General features: G+C 42.9%; 1 protein-coding gene and 1 non-coding gene across 3 annotated transcripts in view; one reads left to right on the forward strand and one right to left on the reverse strand.

The window, feature by feature from the left end:
- The window catches only part of ENTREP2 (endosomal transmembrane epsin interactor 2), a 275,220-nt gene extending 251,624 nt beyond the window's left edge, over positions 1-23,596 (reverse strand). For both annotated transcript variants that reach the window (XM_072950670.1, XM_072950669.1), the window contains exon 1: positions 23,378-23,596. In XM_072950670.1, coding sequence (XP_072806771.1) covers positions 23,378-23,596 — 219 coding nt within the window. The remainder of the gene's footprint in view (positions 1-23,377) is intronic.
- Positions 10,712-10,786, forward strand: TRNAS-AGA (transfer RNA serine (anticodon AGA)). The gene has a single exon. It is a non-coding gene; the product is annotated as a tRNA-Ser (tRNA).
- Positions 23,597-25,274: the final 1,678 nt, after the last annotated feature.

Here is a 25,274-nt window from a genome sequence, read left to right on the forward strand (position 1 = left end):
CTCCAATCCTGCACTATTCTGGGGTTTTGTTTGTAAGCAACAGAACACAAGCTGGCTGAACGAAGTGGAAAATGGAATTTGCCTAAAGAATACTGGACAGCATCTAAGCGTTCATCGACAGATGAGTGGATAAAGAAGATGTGGTATCTGTAAACAATGGAATACCACTCAGCCATAAAAAAGAATGAAATAATGCCATTTGTAGCAACATGGATGGACCTGGAGGGCGTTATGCTAAGTGAAATAAGTCAGAGAGAGGAAGACAAATACTGTATGATCTCATATGTAGAATCTAAAAAAACCAAATAAACTAGTTAAAAATAAAAAGAGTATTATACAGCCTACCTGATACCAAGGAGGGCTACAAAGCCAAGAACAAAGCCTGCAATCCCACGCCTGGCAGGAGGGGATTCAGGGCTGGCTCCAGGCAGCAGACTGCAGGTGGCACCCCAAGAACTGGACCCCACATGCATTAGTATCTCCTGGGAAGCCCCACCATGTGTCCAATCCATCGCCACTATTCTCACTTTCCCCAGAGTCCCTGGATCCCAAGACAAGGCCTGAGCCAGTGTGGACAATGCAGGCCACGTGCTTGAGTTCAACATAGTCACAGGGGAATCCAGAGTCTGAATTACACCGCTGAGCTTAAGCCCCCAGCCCCTCACCCCTCCTGACACCCCAGCCTCCCTGGAAGCCTTACCGCAGCCTTCTGGTTAGGCTGAAAGAAAGGAGACCTCAAAGAGAGGCCACAGGAGGGCATTCAAACAAAGACTGGTCAACCCTGTTTTCCCACTAGAGCTCAGGGAAACTGTCTCTAGGCCCCAGCCCGAAGAGAGGAGAGAGGGGCACATTCACAGAGGGAAGTCAAACCAAGACAGGGAGACGGACGTCTACATTTACAGTAACATGGCTATCTTAAAAGAATACATAGAGAGAGTTATAATCCGTCAGGAGAGGTCTAACGCTTTGCTTGCCATTATAAGTACCTGACAACCCTCCCGCCATCTTGTTCTTAAGCATTTAAGATGCCATTTACAAAGTGACACAACACTACAAATTGCACCTATGATCCCCTAAACAGTGTGATCCGGAAAGTGCCAAAGCCACTCAGGACCCATACAGAGGATACCATGGGGATTTTTAGGCGTTTTCTCTAAACAGAAGTACAGAAAAGCTATCTCTAAAATAAGTGAAAAACAGACAATGCATTAGTCTCCCATAGCCCTGAAAAGTTATGCTAGACAATATTCTAGAGCCTGCCTGGCTGGGCCAGAAATAGAACCTGTCTGAGGATCCGAGGAGAGTATTTTTAAAAATACAAAGCCCATAAAAGAATCCAGCTGGCATCTTAAAGCACAAGAGCAGGAGCCAAGCTCCAGCATCAATACAGCCCCCAGCCTATACTCTCAGACACACGCTGCCCATAAAAGTCACCACCAAGTGACAAGGACCTGCAGGACCCACCTCGGGAGACCAACAGTGACGCAGAGCCGTGTGTATGCAGGGATGGAGGCTGGTTTCCTCTGTTCAACGGCTTGTCCTGGAAACCCCTACGGAGCACCCGCCCTGGGCTAAGCATGGTCCTAGAGACAAGATGGGCACATCCACCTGGGGCCCCGCCTCAGGGAGCCTCTGCTCCAGTGCAGGACACAGATATCAGTGAAACTGAAGCTCAGATTATAAAAAGCATTGCAGAGAACAGGAGAGCAGGCCTGGGTGGGGGTCAGGGGAGTATGGGGTCTACCATCAAGAGGAGGAGTCAGGGCCAACAGGCACATGAAAAAAATGCTCAATATCACTAATTATCAGAGAAATGCAAATCAAAACTACAATGAGGTATCACCTCACACCAGTCAGAATGGCTATCATTCAAAAGTCCACAAATGACAAATGCTGAAGAGGGTGTGGAGGAAAGGGAACCCTCCTGCACTGTTGAGGGAATGTAGTTTGGTGCAACCATTATGGAAAACAGTACAGAGATTTCTCAAAAGACTAAAAATAGACTTACCATATGACCCACTTCTGGGCATATATCCAAAGGGAACTCTAATTCAAAAAGACACCTGCACCCCAATGTTCATAGCAGCACTATTTACAATAGCCAAGACATGGAAATAACCTAAATGTCCATCGACATATGACTGGATAAAGAAGTTGTTGCGTATTTATACAATGGAATACTACTAGGCCATGAAAAATAATAAAATAATGCCATTTGCAGCAAGATGGATGGAACCTGAGACGGTCATTCTAAGTGAAGTAAGCCCAAAAGAGAAAGAAAAATACCATATGATATCACTAATATGTGGAATCTGAAAAAAAGAGAGAAAAAAGACACTAATGAACTTATCTATAAAACAGAAACAGACTCACAGATATAGTAAACAAACTTATGGCTACCAGGGGGAAAGGGTGTGGGAAGGGATACATTGCGGGTTCAAGGTTTGCAAATACTAACTACCATATATAAAACAGATAAAAAAATAAATTTTTTCTGTATAGCACAGGGAACTATATTCAGTATCTTGTAATAACCTTTAAAGAAATAGAATATGAAAACAAACGTGTATGTATATGCATGACCGGGACATTATGCTGTACACCAGAAATTGACACATTGTAACTGATTATACTTCAATAAAAACAAAAGTTGAAAAAGAGTGAAACAACTTTCAGGCCTTTAAGTTTTGCTCTCAGCACATAAAGGAATAACCCTGGGGTTCCTTTTCTCTCGTAACAAAGTCTGGTTTTCATAACTGTGGTCACTCCAAGACTCAGGAAAGTCAGTGTTGGGCCTCAAAGCTGAGTAATGAGTTCTTCGTTCAAGAGAGTTCCTTCTCTTCCCCCAAAGCAACAAACATCCTGGAAAGAGCTGCTGGGTAGTATGATGGGTCAATAAAAATCCCCCAAAATACTTTCTCGCCATGACTAGATGAGGTCCAGAAAGTTCACACCAGGCAGTGGAAAGATGGGTGTGGAGCCAACTTGGAGAATGAGGGTGGGTCTCAAGGGAGGCAGCTCTGTGGTCCAGCCTCAGACTGGGAGCTGCTCCCCTGACCTTCTCCTGCCAAAAAGGCTAATTTGGGTGCAACAGAAGAAAAAAGACCATTGAAAGATATGGGGGAAAAGTTAAGAACAGTTTATGGCAAAGGGAGGATTCCTGGATCGGGGCATAGGGGAGACAGGGCTTTAGAGAAAGGAACTGTTCTGCAATCATGAGCCCCCGGACCACAGGTCCCAAGAGAAAAAGCAAGAAATGGGACCAAAAGCAGGTGACTCAAGTCTGTCTGCAGAACTAAGACGGACCTCAGGCTTCCCCAGACCCTCACCCTAGACTTAACAGCACTGGGGTCTCGTCTCGGGCAAAAACCAAAAGAACGCTGCGTGCACCAAAGAAATGAGCTTTCTGCCTCATCTGCTTCCAAAGTGAGAATCCACACCCCAGAGTGGATGCTCTCTCAAGGCGTTGGGGGGAGACGCCCAGCTCAGTATCCAAAGGTGAAGCTGCCAGGTGATCTGCAGTGCCCCCGCCCAGACAGAGTGAGGTCCGGCTCTTGTTTGATGGGCAGGACAGGATAGTAAAGGAAAACATGCTGAATGCCTCTAAACAAATCAACTAGTCCTTCCATTATAAACATCAAAGGAGGGGGAGGGTATAGCTCAGTGGTAGAGTGTGTGCCTAGCATGTACGAGGTCCTGGGTTCAATCCCCAGTACTTCCATCAAAAATAAATAAATAAATAAACTGGATTTCCTATCCCCCCCAAAAAAACTAGGTCTAATAAAAATGCAAATGTATAATAAAATTACTAGCAAGGACAGCCAAGAATCACCAGACCATTCGGGAAAATCAAAACCACAACAGAAGGAAGATTTAGAAGAATAAACAGACCCAAGAATAACAGAGCTTCTTAATTAGTACCCTCAGGCAGAAATGAAAAAATCATGCACACAGAAAATAAGGCAAATACTAAGAAAAATTAGCAGAAAATATGAAAGAGAGCATGACAACCTTAACTATGGCTACAGTGTCAGTACAGGGCTCATCTCCCCTGGGCTGTTACCACCCCTGGTACTACCTGGTGCTGGTCTCCAGGGAGGCTTGAAACCGCGGTGCAGACAGTTGGCCAAACCAGAATGAAATGCACCGACCAGCAACTGATGTCAACCCGGGCTGGGGTCCAAGACAGACCAAGGGCATCCAGCACCAATGTGTCAGGTAGTTTATAGAAAATGCATACACCTGGGTTCTCCAGGTTTTTGTTTTTGAACCTGGTCGTGTAGCCTGGTTTCGGCCACAAGACAAGAAGGACCGAAAAGACCCCTTCTCAGATGAGACTCTCAGAAGCAGTCTCTCAAACATCTTGACACGTCACAGTTCAAACAAGTGCATCCATAGTTCATTCTTTTTCATGGCTGAGTAGTATTCCATTGTGTAAATATATCACATCTTCTTTATCCAGTCATCTGTCGATGGACACTTAGGTTGCTTCGATGTCTTGGCTACTGTAAATAGTGCTAATATGAACCCTGGGGTGCAGGTATCTTTTTGAATTAGAGTTTCCTCCAGAAATATGTCCAGGGGTGGGATGGCTGGATCTTGACAAAGAATAAATACACACACACACACACACACACACACACACACACACATACACACACACACACACACACACGTGTGTAACTCAATCACTATGCTGTACACCAGAAACTAACACTACATTGTAAATCAGCTATATTTCAATAAAAATTTTTTAAAAAAATTTTTAAAAAGCATATCCTGTGTGGTAAAGAAAGGCTGCTTTGGCCCGGGACTGCTGTGATATTTCTGGGCTTCCATCACCCTTCATGAAAGCCCACTATATACATATGTACATGTATAACTGAATCACTGTGCTTTACACCTGAAACTAATATTGTAAATCAACTACACGTCAATAAAAAATTAAAAAGAAAAAAAAGTCTTCCTCAAGCACAGCCTGCCATCCCGTTAAGTCCTTCCCACTGTCTAACCCCTTGTCATTGCTGCAATTATTTTTCAAAATTTCAATACATGGTCCAGAAGCTGAACCTGAAGAAACCTCTCAGAGGATGTAGTAAAAGGTAGTAACACAGCAAATAGGAGAGAGAAGTGATGATGCCCAGCAGACCCACACAGAGGGTCAAACAGCCAAGCCCCGGAGGCCACAGAAAGAGAACCGAGAAACCAGAGACGAGGAAATAACCGAGGAATAAAATTTCCAGTACTAAAGAAGGGGCACGTCGAGTGCCTAAGTTCCTGCGCTAAATACCACAAAGTATCAGAACTCCCAGAATAAAGAGTAGACCCCAGAACATTTCAGAAGTGACAAACAGGCAAGGTCACCCAGAAAAGAAGGTGAGCCCCATGGGGATCAGACCGCTCTTCAGTGACATCTGATACAAAGACAGTGCATACTGGCCACCAAAGAAGTGACAACAGGAAGGTTGAAAGCATTTAACTTGGAGGAATGGGGAAGGCGGGGGCCCAGGCATAGATTTAGCATTTCCATTTGCACCCTTCCAGGGTGTTTTCATTTTAATTTCCATGAAATTAAGTAGATAATACTTTTATCACCATCTTCATAATTATCACTGTCAAAAAACAGAGATAAATACTGCGTGCTTTCACCAGAATATGTAATACCAGGGATCTCTCTCCGCACAGAAACACTTTTTCTTTCTCTTAAACTGAGTCCATTCCTCTCACCTGAAAGCCACACCATCTGGGCTACAGGTAACAGCCACAGGTCTAACTCTCCAAGTCACCCAGCAGGTGCCTTGCTCGGGGGACTTCTGGCTCTTTGTTTTCTTTGGGTTTTATTCTTCATACAGCAAAACAAAAAACAAAAAAGTATCATTATATATATATGTGTGTGTGTATTTACACATTTTCTTTTCTCGAAGAGAAAATCAATATTCTTAAATTTGTTTTCACTTTTTTTTTTAAAATCTATTGCAGCGAGGGGAATTAGGTTTATTTTACTTGTCTATTTTTTTAATGCAGGGACTAGGGATTGACCCGAGGACCTCATGCATGCTAAGCAGGCGCTCTACCACTGAGCTACCCCCTCAACTTGTTTTTTGTTTTTTTAAAGTCAATCTTGAGGAGAAGCTACTTACTACTTGTCATGACAGACTACAGCTCTGTTAATCCACTCACACCTCGTAGGTGTTATTTCCTCATCTTGCAAAGGGTCGGCTCTGAGCCTCACCCCCTCCCTCGGCACCAAAAAGCAACGGCTAATAATAATTTTAAAATAAATAAATAAATAAACCTAATTACCGCCCCCCAAAACAAAAAGAAAAAGAAAAAAAAAAAACCACACCAAAAAAGTAAGTTAAAAAAATTTACTGACTTAAAAAAAAAAAAAGGCAACGTCAAGCATGGAGAGAGGACATGGGGAACCCAGTGGTGAATTTAATGAATCGGCAGGTGGAAAGCAGATGCTACCTCTCTCTGCCTTTTTCTGAGACTGGGTCAAAACTCAAGTTTCTACCAAGGCAGTGTCCCATTATGAACAGCTGAAAGGAGCTCTGTGGGGCATAACTGAAAAAAAAAAAAGATGTTTTTTTTAAATCAGAATATTCTGATGAGTATGTGCTCATTGGAGCTAAGCTGCTTATTAACATGTTGAACAGGTAGCTTTCTCAGAGCCCTTTCACATTCTGAGGGTTCCAAAACCATACAGCAAAATCACTACTGAGGAGGGAGGGTTGAGCTCAGTGGTACAGCATGTGCTTAGCATGCAAGAAGTCCTGGATTCAATCCCCAGCACCTCCACTAGAAGCAAACAAACAAAATCACTACTTGTATCCACTATCAAAGCCACTGTCTATAATTTTTCATCAGAGATGAGAAGACAACATTTTCCTTATAGTTAGATAAATTCTATATTTCCCAAATACAAATTTGCTTTTTCATGAAGTTCCAAATTTTCTCTATTTGTTTCTGCAAAAGAATGAGCTTAAATTTTAAGGGTTTTTCTTTTTTTAATCTTTTTTTAATCTTTTTTAAAGGAATATATGTATGTCCATGTGAAACATTATGCTGTGTACCAGAAATTGACATGACATTTAAAACTGACTAGACTTCAACCGAATTTTTTTAAGTAACATAAAAAATCAAGGATTTATTTTAGAACAATTAAGTTGCATGGTCTGTGATAATTACACATAGACTCTGGTGGTGCTGATGCAGAAGAAGTAGCTTGTGTACATTTATCAGGCCCCTAAGTCCTTGACTGAAGGCCTCCCAGTCCCCCCGAAAATGCCTGTATCCTTAATTTCTGGGGCTCCTTAAATCATCATCCATGTCACTGCACTGCACCCTTTAGGTAAAATATGGCACCTTCATCATCAGTTGGACGTGGAGGAGATAAGAGCAGGCCACGACTATCAACTGAAGCTATCAAAGTTAGGTTGCCAAAGCCTAAATGCAGAAACAGAATTCAGGCAGGCCTGAACCAGGACACGCCAGGGACAGTGGGTCTGAAGTCTCTCCTTCCCTAGCATCACACCTGGGCTCCGGAAAGGAAGGCCCCAGGGCTGCATCTGGCCAGCACACAGGCAGACATCTTCTAGAGCCTCTAGAGATGCTCACAGGAGCCACTACGCACACCGACCCAGCGAGAAAGGCAAAAGGACTTCTCCCAGGACCGATACGCTCCTCCCTCCATCGGGCAGTGTTCTCAGCAGCAGGTGCGATGCTGGGGGCTGGGAGGGACCCCGTGCAGCCTTCTCTGCGTCTTCTCACCTCTGCGCCTACGTTTCCCCTTGCGTTACTGTCACCCTGACACCAGGTCTGCCACGGCAAAGTGCCTCGAACTCACCAAATATGGAAATAACAGAGTGGACTGAAGAACCCATCAAAATAAATAAATAAATATTCAAAACATTCTCTATAAAACACAAATTGAAACATTCTTTATAAAAAATTGAAACATTCTTTATAAAAAATAATAAATCAAAACATACTTTATAAAAAAATCAAAGCATTCTTTATGAAAAATAAAAACATTCTTTATTTAAAAAATAAATTGAAACCTTTATAAAAAATAAATAAATCAAAACATTCTTTATAAAAGTAATAAATCAAAACATTCTTTATTAAAAATAATAATAATAAATCAAAATATTTTTATTAAAAAAAGAAAGAACTCATCACTGGCTTTATTATATTTTCCTTACTCTTCAATAAATCCATCGGATACAGTACTTTTTGACCTTTTCAAGATTCAAATTCAAAATTCTCCAATAAAAGACTGAAGGATGAAGAAAAAAAAAATTTGCCCCCTCAAACTCAAATTATGTAAACTATATAATGTTCAAAGGCTGGGTTTTTTTAATTCTTATTTTTTATTGAAGTGTAGTTGATTTACAATGTTAGATTCAAGTGTACAACGAAGTAATTCAGTTACACATATACACACATAATACATATATTTTCAGTTTCTTTTCCACTACGAAAGGCCGTTTTCTTTGGAACAAGTCTTTCAAAATGGACCAGAGACAGAGAAAAGTTCCAAAGGTTTCTCCCTGGGCGGGGGGTGTATGCAGGATAAGAGGTGAGGTGGGGGCTAAACTGAACGATGAAAGAGTCCAAAGAAACCATTTGGCTTGAAGAAGGACAGGCATCCTACCTACCATTTAATTGTGTGTGCTAGTAGGAAATTCAGATTTAAATAGTTTGTCAAACATGAAACTATGACCATTAGAAGAACAGAGAAGCACAGGAGAAGGGGGTTGGGGGATGGGATAAAAATCACCTTGAAAACAAGTATTGGCACACCCATGTTCACAGCAGCATGGCTCACAGTAAGCCAAAAGATAGACGCATCTCAAGTGCCCATCAACAGACAGATGGATGACTGTGCTCTCACCACACAATGGAATATTACTCAGCCTTCAAAAGGGGACCCTGATGCAGGCTACAACATGGATGAATCTTGAAAATATTATGTTAAGTGAAATAAGTCAGTCACAAAAGTTAAAATACTGGATGATTCCACTTACATGAGTTGCCAGAAATAGCTAAATTGACACATACAGGAAGTAGACTGCTGGTTGCCAGGGGCTAGGGGAGGGAGAATGAGGAGTGAGTGTTTAATGGGGACAGTTTCAGTTGTGCAAAAGTTCTGGATGATGGTTACACAATCATGCCAACATTCTTACTGCCACAGAACTGTACACTTAAAAATGTCAAAATCATAAATTTTATAATAGGTGTATTTTACTAGAATTTTTAAAATTCATACTTTTTCTTCAATTTCTTTTTTTTTTTAATGGAGGTACTGGGGATTGAATCCGGGACCTCATGCATGCTAAGCATGCACTCTACCACTGAGCTATACCCATCCCCCAAATACATACTTTTGAAAAAAATCAACTTGATCAATCCAGCAAAAGGAAAAAAGGAAAACCGAAAATGATAAAGTATAATAATAAATTAAGTCAAAAAGAATAAGACTAAATCTATTACACATCTTAATAAATGGGAACAGCCTAAATTCCCTGAGATGTCTAACTTAACAAAGAACATATCTTTCCCATGCTAGTCCACAGAAAAATATGGAAAGCTCACCAATTTATTTTACAAAGCCAGTACAATCTAACAAGGTTTATTAAAGATAGTGTATGCTGTGTCCACGCATGAACACACAGACTCCAGACCAATTCTGCATGTGACTATAGCAGCAAATATCTTAATACAACAGCACAGGGATTCCAACAATATGTTAAAGGAAAAAGTGATAAGGATTATTCCAGAAACCCAAGGATAATTCAACAGCAGGAAATCTATCAACATACTACATATGTGATACACCAGAAATTGCCACAGCATTGTAAACTGACCATGCCTCAATAAAAATATATTTAAAAAGTATTACAGAACATCAACTACTGAAAGAGAAAAACCAAGAGCTTATATCAACATATGACTGAAAACACTGGAAAAATCCAGCTGTCATTCCTTGTAAGAATTCCAAACAGAAGGAAATTGCCTAAGTATGACTTTTAAATTCCTAATTTGAATAGTGGACTAGCAAGCAGGTGGAGGAAATATTTATGAAGAACATTTGGGACCAATTGGCAGAATGCAAATACGGACTATGGATAGTGCTGTATCAATGTTAATTTCTGACTTTTATTATTGCTTCATGTTTATGTAATGCCCTTGTATTTAGGAAACAGACATTGAAGTATTTAAAGGCAAACGGATTTGAAGCCTGCTGTGTACTCTCAAGTGATTCAGAAAAAATATGTAGATGGAGGTATCAATCAATCAACTGATCATCAGTTGGGGGGTTGGGGGTCTGGAAATGACAAGGTTAATAATTGGTGAATCTGGGTTAAGGATATATGGGATTTTTTTGTACTTTTTGGCAACTCTTCTGCAGGTTTGCAATTATTGCAAAATTTAAGTCATCAAAATGACCTATCTATTAAGAAATGAAAGCAATGAAATTAAAGCTTTTCCCACTAAAATCAAAAGCAAGACATGAATATTTCCTTTCAGACTATTATTCAACAGGAAGATTCCAATTAATGCAATAAGGAAAAGGAATACGCATCATCAAACACTGAGATATGAAAAATATGGAATACAAAGAAACAAAATTACTTATAGATGATGGGACAATAGAAATGGAAAGCACAAGACATTTACTTAAAAAATAGAATAAATAAGGGGGGAGGGTGTAGCTCAGTGGTAGAGCGTGTGCTTAGAATGCACAAGGTCCTGGGTTCAATCCCCCAGACCTCCATCAAAAAAAAGTTAAAAATATAGAATAAATAATTTCAAAGCAAGAGAGAAATAAAAGTCAACAGTCTCTCTGTACAGGAGCCGTAGTACTGAAGAAGGGGAAATTTCGGCAACACTTAGCTCCACCAGAAAACCTCGAAGCGTATTTAAAAAGAAAAGCAGAGCAGTCACATGTCGAAACCTTTGAACGCTTCAGCTGTTCAAATATTTAACATTCATATTAAAAATGTTAACCAACGGAATCCAAATACAAAGATAATGCATCACGAAAAAGCAAGAATATGTGAACTCTATCTCATGTGGTATCAAGAGTGAGCCCTTCATATGAAATAGAGAAACCACAAGGTCCTACTGTATAGCATAGGGAACTATATTCATTTTCTTGTAATAGCCTATAATGGAAAAAAATCTGAAAAGAAAAAATATATATGCATGTATATGTATAACTGAATCACTTTGCTATACATACAAATGAAACTAACATTGTAAGTCAACCACACTTCAATAAAAAAAAATGTTTTTTAAAGAATGAGCCCTGCTGTCTTTTCATTTGAATTTGCCGGGTATATCTGCTCCAGTCCTCTTATTTTTAGCCTTTCTAAATCTCTTCACTTCCAGTCTATCTCCGGATCTTGCTTTGCTAAGTCAACTTGAAACACTTTTTTAACTAGGTTAATTGAGCCTATTTACATAATGTGAATATAGTCTGTATGTTTGGCATCGGCTTTGCCAGATTTTTAACCTCATATTTAAAACACTGACGCACAAGCTCAAAGTCTTTCCGTACGTGGGCTGCTATCTCTGCTGGCTTCTCTCTCCATTTCTGTAGGTACGTGGGAAGCATACTGGTTCCAGTTACCGCTTTTATATTACTACCTTATATAACCCCCTTAGTAACCTCTCCCTTTAGACATTATCGCCTCCCTCCTATGAGCAATGATGCGATTAGCTAGTAATTGCTGCTTCCTGCCTCCCTTCCTCGCTCCTCCTAAGCATCAGTTTTAGCCACTAACATTCAGCTGGTGTTCATCTTTCTGGTCGTCAGTAAACCCAACCTTCTACTACTTGCTTGGTCGGCTTCCAGAGACATTTTTCTATCCTAGCTCATACTGGCATGGTAATTAAGGAGTTTATTCTGCTTTCCTTCAACTCCTCCCATTTATCTGTTTCGCTGTAGGACTCTCTATAACCACAAAGTGTCATGTTTCTGTATTAATCTGCCTCCCTTACTGCTATCTTTCAGTTTTGGTTTCACAATTAAAGACAGTGTCACCGTTCATCCCTAGAACATATGAAAAGCTTCGACGATCGTTTTCGTAGTTTTCTGAAGCTCATTCTCCAGCAAACAACTGAGAAGGGGCTCGCTCGTGGGACCAACAGTCCCAGAGTTCTTGCAAATTCAAAACTGTATGTCTGTAGAAAACAAACTTACGGTCACGGGAGGGGTGTTGGGGTCAGGAAGGGGTTGGAAGGATAAATTAGGTGTTTGGGATTTGCAGATACACATTACTATATATGAAAAAGATAAACAGCAAGGTCCTACTGTATAGTACAGGGAACTATATTCAATAACTTGTAGTAACCTATAATGAAAGAGAATATGAAAACGAATATATATATATATATGTATGATTGAAACACTGTGCTGTAAACCAGAAATTGATGCATTATAAACTGACCATACTTCAATAAAAAAGAATTTTTAATAAAATAAGTAACAGGGTGTATGGTTCAGCACAGGGAAGTATATTCAATACCTTGTAATAACCATAATGGAAAATAATCTGGAAAGGAATATATATATACATATAGCTGAATCACTATGCTGTACATCAGAAATGAACACAACACTGTAAATCAACTATACTTCAATTTAAAAAAAACTGTATGTCTGTGGCCTTTGTATTTAAAGGACAGTTCTGTGGATACAGGATGCCTGGCTCACACAGAAAGCGTATTAAAAACCCTGAGTAACTTCACACCACCCTGCATCTCCCACTGATCACAGCCACAGACCTGTGAGAGGAGGAATTTTTTTCTCTTTTTAGTGGAAGTATTGGGGATTGAACCCAGGACCTCATGCCTGCTAAGCACACTCTTCCACTGAGCTATATACCCTCTTGCCCCTTGCAGCCATAGACCCAGTGGAGGGCACGGAATAGACAGCTTAGAAACTCGGAGAGCAAAACAGCAGGCAGACAGGAGGCAAGAGACATAACTCCAAGTACCCCCAGGCTGGCAGAGGGTTGTATTTTTCCCTCTTCGGTTGCATCCCCCAGCCAAAACGCAGCACAGCCTGAAACCCCCAACTGAGCAGGGGTGCAGACAAGGAGCAGCTTTCCAGTTCTGGCTCAGGGATTTGGAAAGAGACTCCCTGATGCCCTAAGAGAGTAAGGCAGTCCCCACTGGTTCTTCTTTGAGCTTTCCTTCTCTTCTCTCTGCTCACTCACACCCCAGCATCCAAGCAATACCATAGCAACAGCAGCAGCAGCAGCAGGAGCTATCAAGACCCAGAAGACCCCTCCCCTCTGCCTGCTCCATCCGAGGGGCGTGGCCCCAGGAGGGCAGGACACAGCCTTGCTGCTGATTCTCTCGCTCTGTCCTCCCACCACAGAGCAACGTAAAGCCCTAGCATTCCTGGAGGACTGGGTAAGGGAAGCCCCTGGGGAACCAGAACACACCGGGAGGAGCACAGAGTGGAGAGCTAGGGAAAGGGATCCCTGAAACATGTTTATGAACTCACAGGCTCACCCCCGAGGTGACCACACAACCCGAAACAGATACTGAAACATGGAGAACAGAACTATGGGACAGATCCCCACCTGAGAGCCAGACCGGCCTGAGGGGTATGTGTGCAGAACAGATCTGGAAAGGACCACAAAGACTTTGAAACCTGAACTACAATCCACGGAGGCTAGTCAGAATGCGGTCTGAACCTGAGAGGATGCATAACCTGCTAAAACAAAAACAGCAACCTTCTTCACTGGATTTAAACAACATCCAGAGACTCACAACATAACGTTCAAAACAGGAAATAATCCAAAGTCACCTGGCCTACAAAGAATCAGAAAGATGTCAACTTCCATGGGAAAACACAGTCAATGACAGACTTTGGAAATATCAAAGACTTTAAAGCACTGATAAGAAAAATGCTCCAGTAAGTAAGGGTGAATATTTTTGAAATGAATGAAAAGCTACAAAAACTAAGAGGGGGGGAAAAAAACTAGTTGATAGGAAGGAGAACCCAATGGAAATTTTTAAAACTGAAAAATAGGATAACCAAAGTAAAAAATTCACTGGGTGGATTTAAAAGCAGAACGGAGATGAAAGGAAAAAAACTCAGTCAACTAATATGGGAGCAATAATTTAAAGTATTCATCAGAGAATATGGAAGACAGAAGGAATTGGAACGTACTGAAAGGCTGAAAGGAAGGAAGTGCCAACCGAGAACTGTACATCTAACAAAAACACCCTTCAGGAACAAAGGAGAAGTAAAGGCAGCCTAAGGAAAAGAAAACTAAGAGTCATGGGGTGGGTGTAGCTCAGTGGTTAGAGCGCATGCTTAGCATGCACAAGGGCCGGGTTCAATCCCCAAGTATCTCCATTAAAAAAACAAAGGAAAACTAAGAGAATTTGATAGCACGCTTGCTCTAAAAACACTGCTGTAGGAAATTGTTCAGACAGAGGCAAATAATACGAGAAGAAAATCTGGAATATCAGGTATGAAGAAAGAACAAAAGAAATGGTAAATATAAGAGACTATTCTTCTCCTGCTAAATTCTTTAAAACAAAAGTGTAATACTGGCTGAAAGAATTGTCAATATATGTAGATGTAGTATGTGAGATAAACTATATACGATATTCATGACAACTACAACTCAAATGAGAGCCTTAAGGGTGATAAGGTTTCAGCATTCCACTTGAAGTGATAAAATATGATTCTATGTTAACAAGGAGAAGTCAAATACACATATTGTAATCTATGGAGCAACTGCTAAAAAAAAACCTCTACAAAAAAATATAGTTAAAAACACAACAGGTAAGTTAAAATGTAGCGATTAAATAAGATTCCAAATAAGCCAAAAGAAGGCAGCAAAGGTGAAACAGAAGAACAAATAAGGAAGGGAACAAAAAGGGTAGGGGGAGGCAGATATAAATTTAAATAAGTTAATAATTACACTACATGTAAATGGTGAAGCACATCAATTAAAAGACAGAGACTGGCAGGGTAGATTTTTTTTAAAAGATTCAATTACATGCTATCAACAAATATAATAATATAGGAGAATTAAGAGCGAAAATGTGGGAAAGGATATGCCATGAAACAATAATCAAAGGAAAACTGGAGTGGCTATTTTAATATCAGACAAATTAGACTTTGGAGCAAAAAAAAAAATTTTACCAGGGATAAAAAAGAGACACAACAAACCCCAGACCAACTCACATGTACACATAAAATAAGCAAAGACAAATAGGAGAGGAGCCTCAAAAAATAAAAAGAGACACAACAGTATAATAAAAGGGTCAATTCACAAAGAAGACATACGATCCTGAATGTGTATGTACATAACAACAGAACACCAAAAAAAGATAAAGCAAAAACTGACAAAACTGAAGGGTGAATAGAGAAATCCAGAATTATAGTTAGAGACTTCAGCATCCCTCTGTCAGGAACAGAATTAGTAGACTGAAAGTAATGAAGACTAACACAAGAACTAAACAATACCATCAACACAGGAATGTATATGTGTGTGTATGTATTTATATGGGTGTATATACTTATATATCCCAACTATGTCCACTGGGACGGCCCAGAAGCAAGCCAAGGAGACCACACTGAGCTCCTTGGAGAAATGGCAACGTTTCCTTGGAGCAAGGCAAAGTGCAGGATAAGCCTGGAACAGCTTCGTAGGTCAGAATGCCAGGAGATGCACAGTGTATAATGAGGACACATTGGGGACAATTTGAGCATCAAGATAAAGAATGATAATAGATAAATAAAACAGATAACCATGAGTCCATATTACTACAAACTTTAAAATGAATTAACTATAAAGACACAGATGAGAAAGAAGAGAAATCTCTTCTTACAGCAAAGTAACAAGCAATAAATGCAGAAAGAATGACAGAAATAAAGAATGGTGTCTTGGCAACCATCACAGAGGTGGCTGATTAAGGTTAGTGTCACCTGTGGATGCTAAAGCCCATGGGCAGAGGTTTGATCATGAACAAATCATTGGTATAATCTCAGAATACCTCCCCACAAAATATAATCAAAGGGAAATGGGAGAATTTAAGATGATCACACCCAGCAGACAGCAAATGTCTCCTGAGATGTTGTAGATAGAAGAACACGGCATCATTTCTGCAACACTCCTGCCACGGATGCATAACCTGAGTTTGGCCATGAGGATAAATCAGATGGACCCAGGTTCAGGGTCATTCTATAGAGTATAAAGCTTGCACTCATTAAAACCATGGAAAACGTGAAACACAAAGGAAGACTGAAGAGCATGAAGAGAGTTAAGACACATACAAATTCCTGGACAGAATTCTGGGCCAGAAAGGGAAAAGGAACACTAAAGCTGGTGAAATTGGAATGGGGCCTGTGAACTGGATGGCAATGTCCTTCCTATGCTGATCTCTTACTCCGGTTACACAGAAGTGTCCTTGAGTGGGGAGATATACACTGAAATTTTTAGGGGTGGTGGGACATCACATCTGCAGCCTGCTCCAAGGTCAAGAAAAAAACTAATAACGGATTTCTTTTCACTGAGGAAGAGAGACAGTGTATACAAGGGGCAAATACAGTAAAACGGTTACAATCAGGGACCTGAATTGAAGGGATCCAGTCCAGAAGTTCTTAGTTCTGTCCTATAACTTTTCTACAAGTTGGAAATTTCAAATTGTCCCCCTCAAAATTTACTTTTTGAAATATTGCTTCATATTTTCCAGCATATGATTTATTTGGCTACAAGAATTCCACAACACACAATACAAGTGACTAGGACTTTTTACCTGGATGCCCAAAGGATTTTTTTTTCCCTTAACTTGAACATGCATTATTTTACAGAGATAGGTCTCAGTGTTGATTATTCTGCACTGATTTTTTTTTCCCAGTTCCACAGTGGGACCTTTCAATTCTTCTATTTTAGGGAAGTTTTCTTGCATTATCATTTAAAATATTTATTTTATCCCATTGCTTTGTTCTTCCTTTCCTGGACACTTTAATCATATGTATATCAGATCTTCTTTGCCTGTCTCATATATTGCTTTTTTTTTCAAGAAAGGAAAGTGAGGATTTATTAAATAATAATATGGTCTCAAAGGACGAGCGGGCAGACTGAGGTGAGTAACGCACGTACTACTTTCTAATTCACTTTATCCCTTTGTTTGTTGTTGCTATTGGTTTCATTTTTCTCCTTCTCATCCTCTATTTTTACCTCTGTGTTGTCTACAGTAACCATCTGCCTATGTGTCCCTTCTGGACAATTTAGTCTTCCTTTCTAAAATGCATTTTTCCCTAATTCTTTCCTGACACCCACTTGTTCCCATTTCACAACTTTCTGCTACCTAGCCATATCCTTCATAGTTTCTCAATTTCTGATTGATGCTGTCTTTCCATTTCTTTCCTTTTAGCTGATCTTGAAATAAGAGTTAATGATTTTGGGGGTGTGCTCTCACTTTCTCTAGTACCATTATGTTCATTTTCATCATTGTTCTCTGAATCAATTTTGCATCCAATTACATCCAATTCAGTTTTTGTTCCCCGTGTGTGAATGAGGTGGATTTTCCTGATCTGTTAAGAGAAAGCTCCTGAGAACAGGGGATGGGCCAGGACAGCATTCCCAGCTGGGCTCCACTGATCTGGCAAGGACCCAAGTAGGGGGAGATCTCTGTGTATCACTTACTTGTTTCTCAGAGTTAAATCCAGAGCCCTTGTGAAGTTCATCCTCACATGGTGGCCCTCAGCTCCAGCTCTAGACCCTGGAGCCCTTATTCCCAAGGCCATGGTCTCCACGCAGGAGGTTCTCTTTTGCGGCTGGAGCAGCTTCTAAGATCTCTGTCCCTGGGAGTCCTGCAGCATCTGAACTCCTCTCTTGTGGTCTGTGTACCTGTCCTGCTCCACATGGTTTGTGTCCAGTCGTTCTGCTCAGGGGGAGGCTCTGTCCTTCTGGGAGGGAGGACTCACTGTGCCTTTCTCAGATGCTCCAAGGCTGTGCCACCATGTCCCTGCACAGTTACTGTTCTCACTTTCAACCAGAACCCTGAGAGCACCTTTCCAGGGTCCAGCCACCCGGTGGGGGGAGCACCTCATGGTGATCTGGGTCCTCACGGTCTGTCAAGAGCTCCCGTTCACATCCCACCACTCCCTGGCAGCCGGTGCACTGGCCACATCAGTTGATGTACTGACCAGTGGCACCCATTCCATGGACATGTCCTCACTCAGCTTTTGTGATGACTCTCCTGTGAACTGGTTTAGTTTTCAAGAGCAGTTTAGGGGAGATTGAAATTCTGCCACCATGAACACATCCCCATAACATATTTTCTGAAAGGGACAAAACAAAGGACAAATAAATGAAAACACAAACCATGTTCTTGAATTGGAAGCTTTAATGTGACAAAACTGTCAGTGTTTCCAAAATTAATCTGTGACTGTCATGCAACTCAAATCCTGAAAGGGTATTACTGGAAACTATCCACAGACAGTTTAAAGTTCATACACAAAAGAGCCAAGGCACTTTTGAAAAAGAAAACATGATACTCTACATAAAATAGATAAACAACAAAGCCCTACTGTACAGCACAGGGAACTATAGCCAATATTTTATAATGACCTACAATGAAAAAGAATCTGAAAAAGAGTAGATGTATGTATGTATAGCTGAATCACCTTGCCACACACTTGAAACACTGTAAATTAACTATACTTCAATATAACAATTTTAAAAATTAAAAAAAAACCAGTATGGAGGAGCACATCTTACCAGATAGTGAAACTCACCAGGATGCTGCCTTAATCAAAATAATGTGGTATTGACCCTAAAACAGACAATTAAGGGAGTAAAACTACCACAGGAGGCTACGTACAGCATGGTGACCCTAGTTAACAACAATACTGTGTTGTGTATTTCAAAGTTGCTAAAAGACTAAACCTTAAAAGTTCTCAACACAAGGAAAAAAAATGTTGTAACTATATACGGTGACAAATGTTAAGCAGACTTGTGATGATCATTTTGCAATATATACCAGTATCAAATCATTATGTTGCCCACCTGAAACTAATATAATGTTGTATGTCAATTATATCTCAATTAAAAAAGTAAAAGAGAGTAAAACTGAGTAGTTTATCTCTGCCTGACTTACTTCACTTAGTATGATAATCTCTAGGACCCACCATGTTGCTGCAAATGGCATTATTTCGTTCTTTTTCGTGGCTGAGTAGTATTCCGTTGTATAAATATACCATATCTTCTTTATCCAGTCATCTGTTGATGGGCACTTAGGTTGCTTCCATGTCTTGGCTATTATAAACAGTGCTGCTAGGAACACTGGAGTGCATGTATCTTTTCAAATTAAGAGTTTTCTCCTGATATATGCTGTACAACAGAAACTAACACAACACTATAAATCAACTATATTTCCATTTTTTAAAAAAAGACCAAATCATAAATATAGACTTATGATAAATCTGGGGGAAAAATACTGAATAGGGTCCAAAGCAGAAGCATTGTCTGAAAGCCAATAAAGTTAGGTCCTTTTTTCACACTGTATATCAAATAAATTCTGGATGACTGAACATTGAATACAAACGGTAAAACGAAAACATTAGAAGGAAACGTAAAGGAATTTTTATGTGACCTCTGTCATTACAAATTTCTGACAACCCTCTTAACTAAGAGAAAAGAATCCAGACACTGTGAAAGAGAACACTAACATGGGAATGCAGTTTGGTGCAGCCATTGTGGAAAACGGTTTGGAGATTCCTCAGAAGACTAGGAATAGACTTACCATATGACCCAGGAATCCCGCTCCTGGGCTTAAATCCAGAAGGAACCCTACTTCAAAATGACACCTGCACCCCAATGTTCTTAGCAGCACTATTTACAACAGCCAAGACATAGAAACAGCCTAAATGTCCATCAACAGATGACTGGGTAACGAAGATGCGGTACATTTATACAATGGAATACTATTCAGCCATAAAAACCGACAACATAACACCATTTGCAGCAACATGGATGTTCCTGGAGAATGTCATTCTAAGTGAAGTAAGCCAGAAAGAGAAAGAAAAATACTATATGAGATCACTCATCTGTGGAATCTAAAAACAAAACAAAACAAAACATATATACGAAACAGAAACAGACTCATAGAAATAGAATACAAACTTGTGGTTGCCAAGGGGGGCGAGGGGAGGGACAGACTGAGATTACAAAATGTAGAATAGATAAACAAGATTATACTGTATAGCACAGAGAAATATATACAAGATCTTATGGTAGCTCACAGCAAAAACAAATGTGACAATGAATATATGTATGTTCATGTATAACTGAAAAATTGTGTGTTACACTGGAATTTGACACAACATTGTAATATGACTATAACTCAATTAAAAAATGTTAAAAATAAAAACTGTTCAAGTAAGAGAGGGCTTTGGGTGGTTTCAAAAACCATTTTCAAGCTTACGTCACTACAAGAGGACGTTTCCTCTGGGAGCTCGAATTTGAATGGATAAGGTCAGGTTTGTGTCAGTGGTAAATGCTTAGAGCTTATAAACATAACTACCCCTCCACACTATTGCAAATGCATTTTGCTAATATGGCATTTTTTACTGGAAGGTAAATGTCATGATAACTTTGACAGGTAGTGAATAAATCTGGTGGTGAAAATAACTCTATAAAAAAAAGAACACTAACAAATTTGACTATGTAAAAAGTTTTTAGATTTTATGTATGGCAAAAGACACCAAAAATTAAGCCACATGAGAGATGAAAAACTTTAAGAAAATATTTGCAACATATAAGAAAAGTAACCATGGAAAGTCAGATCAGATGAAAGTGAAATACATCTTTATCTTCCATCAGATGAGTGCAATGCTAGGGAACGCAAACACCCTGTGCTGGTAAGAAGGGGGCAAAGGGGTATCCTTAGGTGATGCTGCTGTCGGTCGGAGGGACTACTACCTTTTGTGGAATTAATCCAGCGATATGAAATGAAATTCCAAATTTGAATACTCTTTGACTAGCTATTCCACTTAGGGGAATTTATGCTAGGAAAACAAGCACTTGCCTCTAAGGCTAGCTAAGCAGCACTGTTTACAGAGATGCAAAACTGATACCGTCAGAATATTCCCAGCAGGAGAAAAACTGAAGAAATCACACAAATTCATACTGTAGACTTTTATGCAGTCATTAAAAATAACAAGAAGAAGGCTGAGTTATGGCTGGGAATATTTATTATACACTAAATTAAAAAAAAAAAGACGTCACAGAGTAAGGTATCTGGTATAATCTCCTTGCAAGGTGGTCTCCAGGCCGTGGTGGGCAGGTACCAGTGTCATAACTCACAGCCACGCCAACACGCAAACCGGAAAAAACCACCATTTGTACAAAGGGCAGAGATGATATGTAAAATATGGTATGTACTGTTTTCAAGGAATCTTAAAGGTGCTTGTGGCCAACTTCGCTTGAAGAAAGAAAACAAGCACCTTAAACAGCAGGTGTAAGGAGGAGGGGACAGTGCGAGATGGACCAAGGGCAGACGCTACCTGAAATCTCTAAAGTGCAACCAGGGCAGGTTGGGTTCACTGCCGTTCCCCAGAGCCTGCAGGACAGGAACGTTTGCACACAACAGACACTGTGGGATTACTCTGAATCGTGGGAAATTAGAATTAAGAGGTTATAGCTGTTGAAAGGAGTAACGCTGGACATGCAAACTGAATCACTGTCTTACATATTTAACTCTTTAGACTAAAACGCAGTGGATGGACATTTTTTCACATCAATAGCTTTTCTACCGTGTCTGGTGAATGTCTTCCCTTTTAGGTTTGTTACTGAACCTTTGAAAATGCCCTTTGCAAGGGAGAAGGGGAGGCTCAGGGAGGAGCCAGGAAGCCCAGCTGAGTTACCAGTCTGCCACCTGTAGGCTGGTTCCAACAGACATACACTCAGGGCCCACTAGACAGACACCATGAAAACAATGCATACTAAATAATGCTAAAAATTGAGCAACAGATGTGTAATGACTATATATAGTGGCCCATTTGAATCACGGCTACTGGGCTCTCGCTTCCAACCTCCTCACGTCTGTTGTTCCTAATCAGCTCTCCCAGACTCAACCTTGGTCTGAAATGAGCTCTTAAAATTAATACCCCCATTAGGATGAACGACCACACCTGTACCGATCAGGGTGTCACAGAGTCAGTTCTGCTTGGATCTCATTTTAAAAGCCATGCAATGAACTTCAAGAACAAAAGACCATTGCAAAATGACAACAACAACAACAAAAAGGAAAGCTGGACAGAATTTTTAAATCTCCAAACTCAAGAACAAATAGCAAACATTCATTACAAAGGCTCAGTCGGGATTTCTGGAGATGAAATAAAACCATTCTGGGTTTACAATTTAAACCTATCAGATGCACTCCAGCCCCATGAACCACATGTAGTTACAGACGCCAAGAGTTCTAAGAATGAGAAATATCTGCTCTGCATGTATTTTTCCTGTTTCCACGTGTCCATTCTTTAATATAGAAAAAGCAACTTTCATCAAAAGGCTATAAAATGCGAAAAAAAAAATAACTCTTGGAGACAACCATTTGCTGTAATAGGATTTCCTGGTGGCTTTGCTCCTGTGGAGGTCTGTTGGTCACTGGCTTCTCCAATTTGGGGGTCAACAGCCTGAAAACCGGTCACCCTCGTGGTTGGGAAGCTCATTAAACACACCCTCCGACGCCGCCCACTGAGCACGTTCCCGCCGGACGCGGGACCCTCGAGGTCCCCGACGCTGAGGTGAGTAGCGGCCGACGCGGGGGCCGGCGGTTCCCGCCGCCAGGGCTGACCCACAACCCGACGGGACGCGCCTGGGACCTCAGTCACCAGCCAGGGCCGCCGCGAAAGCCAGGCGCGCGCGGAGCCGCAGCCCGCACCAAGTGCGCATCCGTCCTACGCTGAGGGGTCGGGGCCCCGGGACCGGTTAGGTCCGCCCCGAGCCCGCCGGGTGGGTCCCCATCCCCAGGGTCTCAGAGCACCCGAGGGCCCAGGCGCCGACCCTGCGGCCCGACACACACCTCCCGCCCACCCTCCCCCCGCGGCCCCTCGGGCGGTCGCGGGTTCGTGGAGGACGGGCGCCTGGTTTCCGTTCCCTCGAAAAGAAGTAACTCCGGGGACCAGCGCAGTGGGAAAGGGAGACCAATTCTTCCAGAGCGGCGAGCGGTGAGTCGGGTCCCCCGAGTTATCTCGCCCCGAGTTGTGAACTGCACCCCGGGCTCCGGCAGCCCCGTGCGGAGTCCGTCCCGAACTCGGCGCCCGCGGGGCCGTTGGCCGGCGCCCCTCCCGCAGTCCCGTGCGCGCCCGGCCACAGACACTCACCGAGAAGCCGGCCCAGAAGGGGCAGGAGTGGCGGACGCGGGCCGAGGTGGTGAGCGCCAGCGCGGCGAAGCTGACGGCCACGATGAGGCATCCGAGCGCCATCTGCGTGGCCCCGAGCGCCAGCACGATGCGGGAGCGGCCCGGGCACTCGCGCAGGCGGGACAGGCTGCGGGGCGGCACGGCGGGGCGCGGCGCGCGGGGACCGCCGGCCAGAGGCATCGCGCCCGGGGACGGCGCCCGCACGCCTCGCCCCGGTCCCGCCCGGCCCCGGCGCGCGCCGCCGCCGCCTCTCCTCACCGAGGGTCCGAGGCAAGTTGCGCCGGCTGCAGGGACGGCCTCCCCGCGCGCTGCGGCGGCCGCGCGCCGGGAGCCGGCCGGGCCGGGCGGGGAGCCGGGCGCCCGCAGCCCCCTCCGGGGCCCGCGCCCATGCCGCCGCCGCCGCCGCTCCGCAGGGCCGCCCGCCCGCCCGCCGGCCGGCCGCGCCGCGCTGCGCCCTCTCCCGCCCGCCCCGCGCGCTCCCCGGCCCGAGCGCGGGCGCGAGCCGCCGTCGCCGCTGCCGCTGCCGGGGGCGAGCCGCCGCTGTCCCCGGGCGCGAGCCCCGCCGCCGCGCGCCGGGCCGGGACCCGAGAGGGGCGGGGGCAGGCGGGCGCAGGTGCGGTGCCCCGGGCCAGGCCTGGGCGCACGCGCCCCCCGCGGGGGAGGGGCGTGGGGGCCGCAGGCGCGTCAAGGGCGCGGGCGGCAGCAGGCGGGGCCCTCGGCCCGAGGCGCGACGGGGCTTGGGAGCCGCAGGGGCCGAGCCCCGGACCGCCCTGGGCCAGCCCGGGAGTGGGGCGCGCGTCGCGGCGGCGGGGATCCAGGAGAGCGCCCGACTGTGGGGGCGGGGGCGGAGAGGAGGTGATTCCCAGAGCCGGTCCCAAGTGTGGCGGGCAGGAGCCTCTCTCGAATGCGGAATCTCGAGATCCAAGATGCTGCTTTTCTGCAGTTCCAGAATTTCTCAAGCCCCCGCTGAGAACTCGGCCCTGGAGGACTCAGCGTTGAAAAGATTATCAGCTCACAAACCGAAGTCTCTTGCCCACCTTTCCTTTGCAGGATTTTTCATACAAGTAAAAAGTTTGGGCTGAAAAATTGCACAAAACGAATGTAAATGAACAGTATCATTAAGGACCTAGGAAATCATCTTGACTCCCTTTTGAGTTTTAAATAGCTGACTGTTTGCTTCTTTAGGGTGCCAAGAAAGCTTGGAAGTTTTGATTGTCGTAATTTACCTTGTGGCCCTGTTGATGTGACAGCTTTAAGATTGCTGGTGTTGAAAAGGGTTGTGTTGATCTATGAGAGACCCACCAGTTTCAGGCAGTCTGAAGAGGTCAGGCATAAAAATGCAACATTCCTTGTAATAATAATGGGAAATGGTGGGTCCATCTTAACACAGCTGCCAGAGGGAACAGAGGGAATCCCCTGCTGGGGCTGGATCAGAAACACTGGGGAGTCTCGCCCCCAAATATTTCAGTTGCTGGTGCTTGAAATCTCATCTTTACAGATACTGATTCCTTTGGGGCTGATGAGCCTCTATTAAAATGCAAATTCCTCTTGAAGGGGCAGTAGCTCAAGCCTTTATCAACCAGCACCTTCGCAGGGATAGGATTTATTTTCCAATTTAACAGGATGGCCCAGAGATGAACAGGAGGTGGAGAATACTGTAGATGTAGTAGCTGACCTCAGAATGCTGTCTTCTTTCCTCCAGTTCTTATCTATAATGTGGCTGAGCCTCTGGCCAGCATCGTTGGAGGTACTGGACTACAAATTCAAATGCCCTGGACGCATTCTCTATCTAGAAATTTACAGGGCAGCACTTTTTAAGGGCTTGGAACTATACCAAACAAGATCCTGGACTGCCAGG

This window comes from Vicugna pacos, chromosome 27, assembly GCF_048564905.1.
Source record: "Vicugna pacos chromosome 27, VicPac4, whole genome shotgun sequence".
NCBI lineage: Eukaryota > Metazoa > Chordata > Mammalia > Artiodactyla > Camelidae > Vicugna > Vicugna pacos.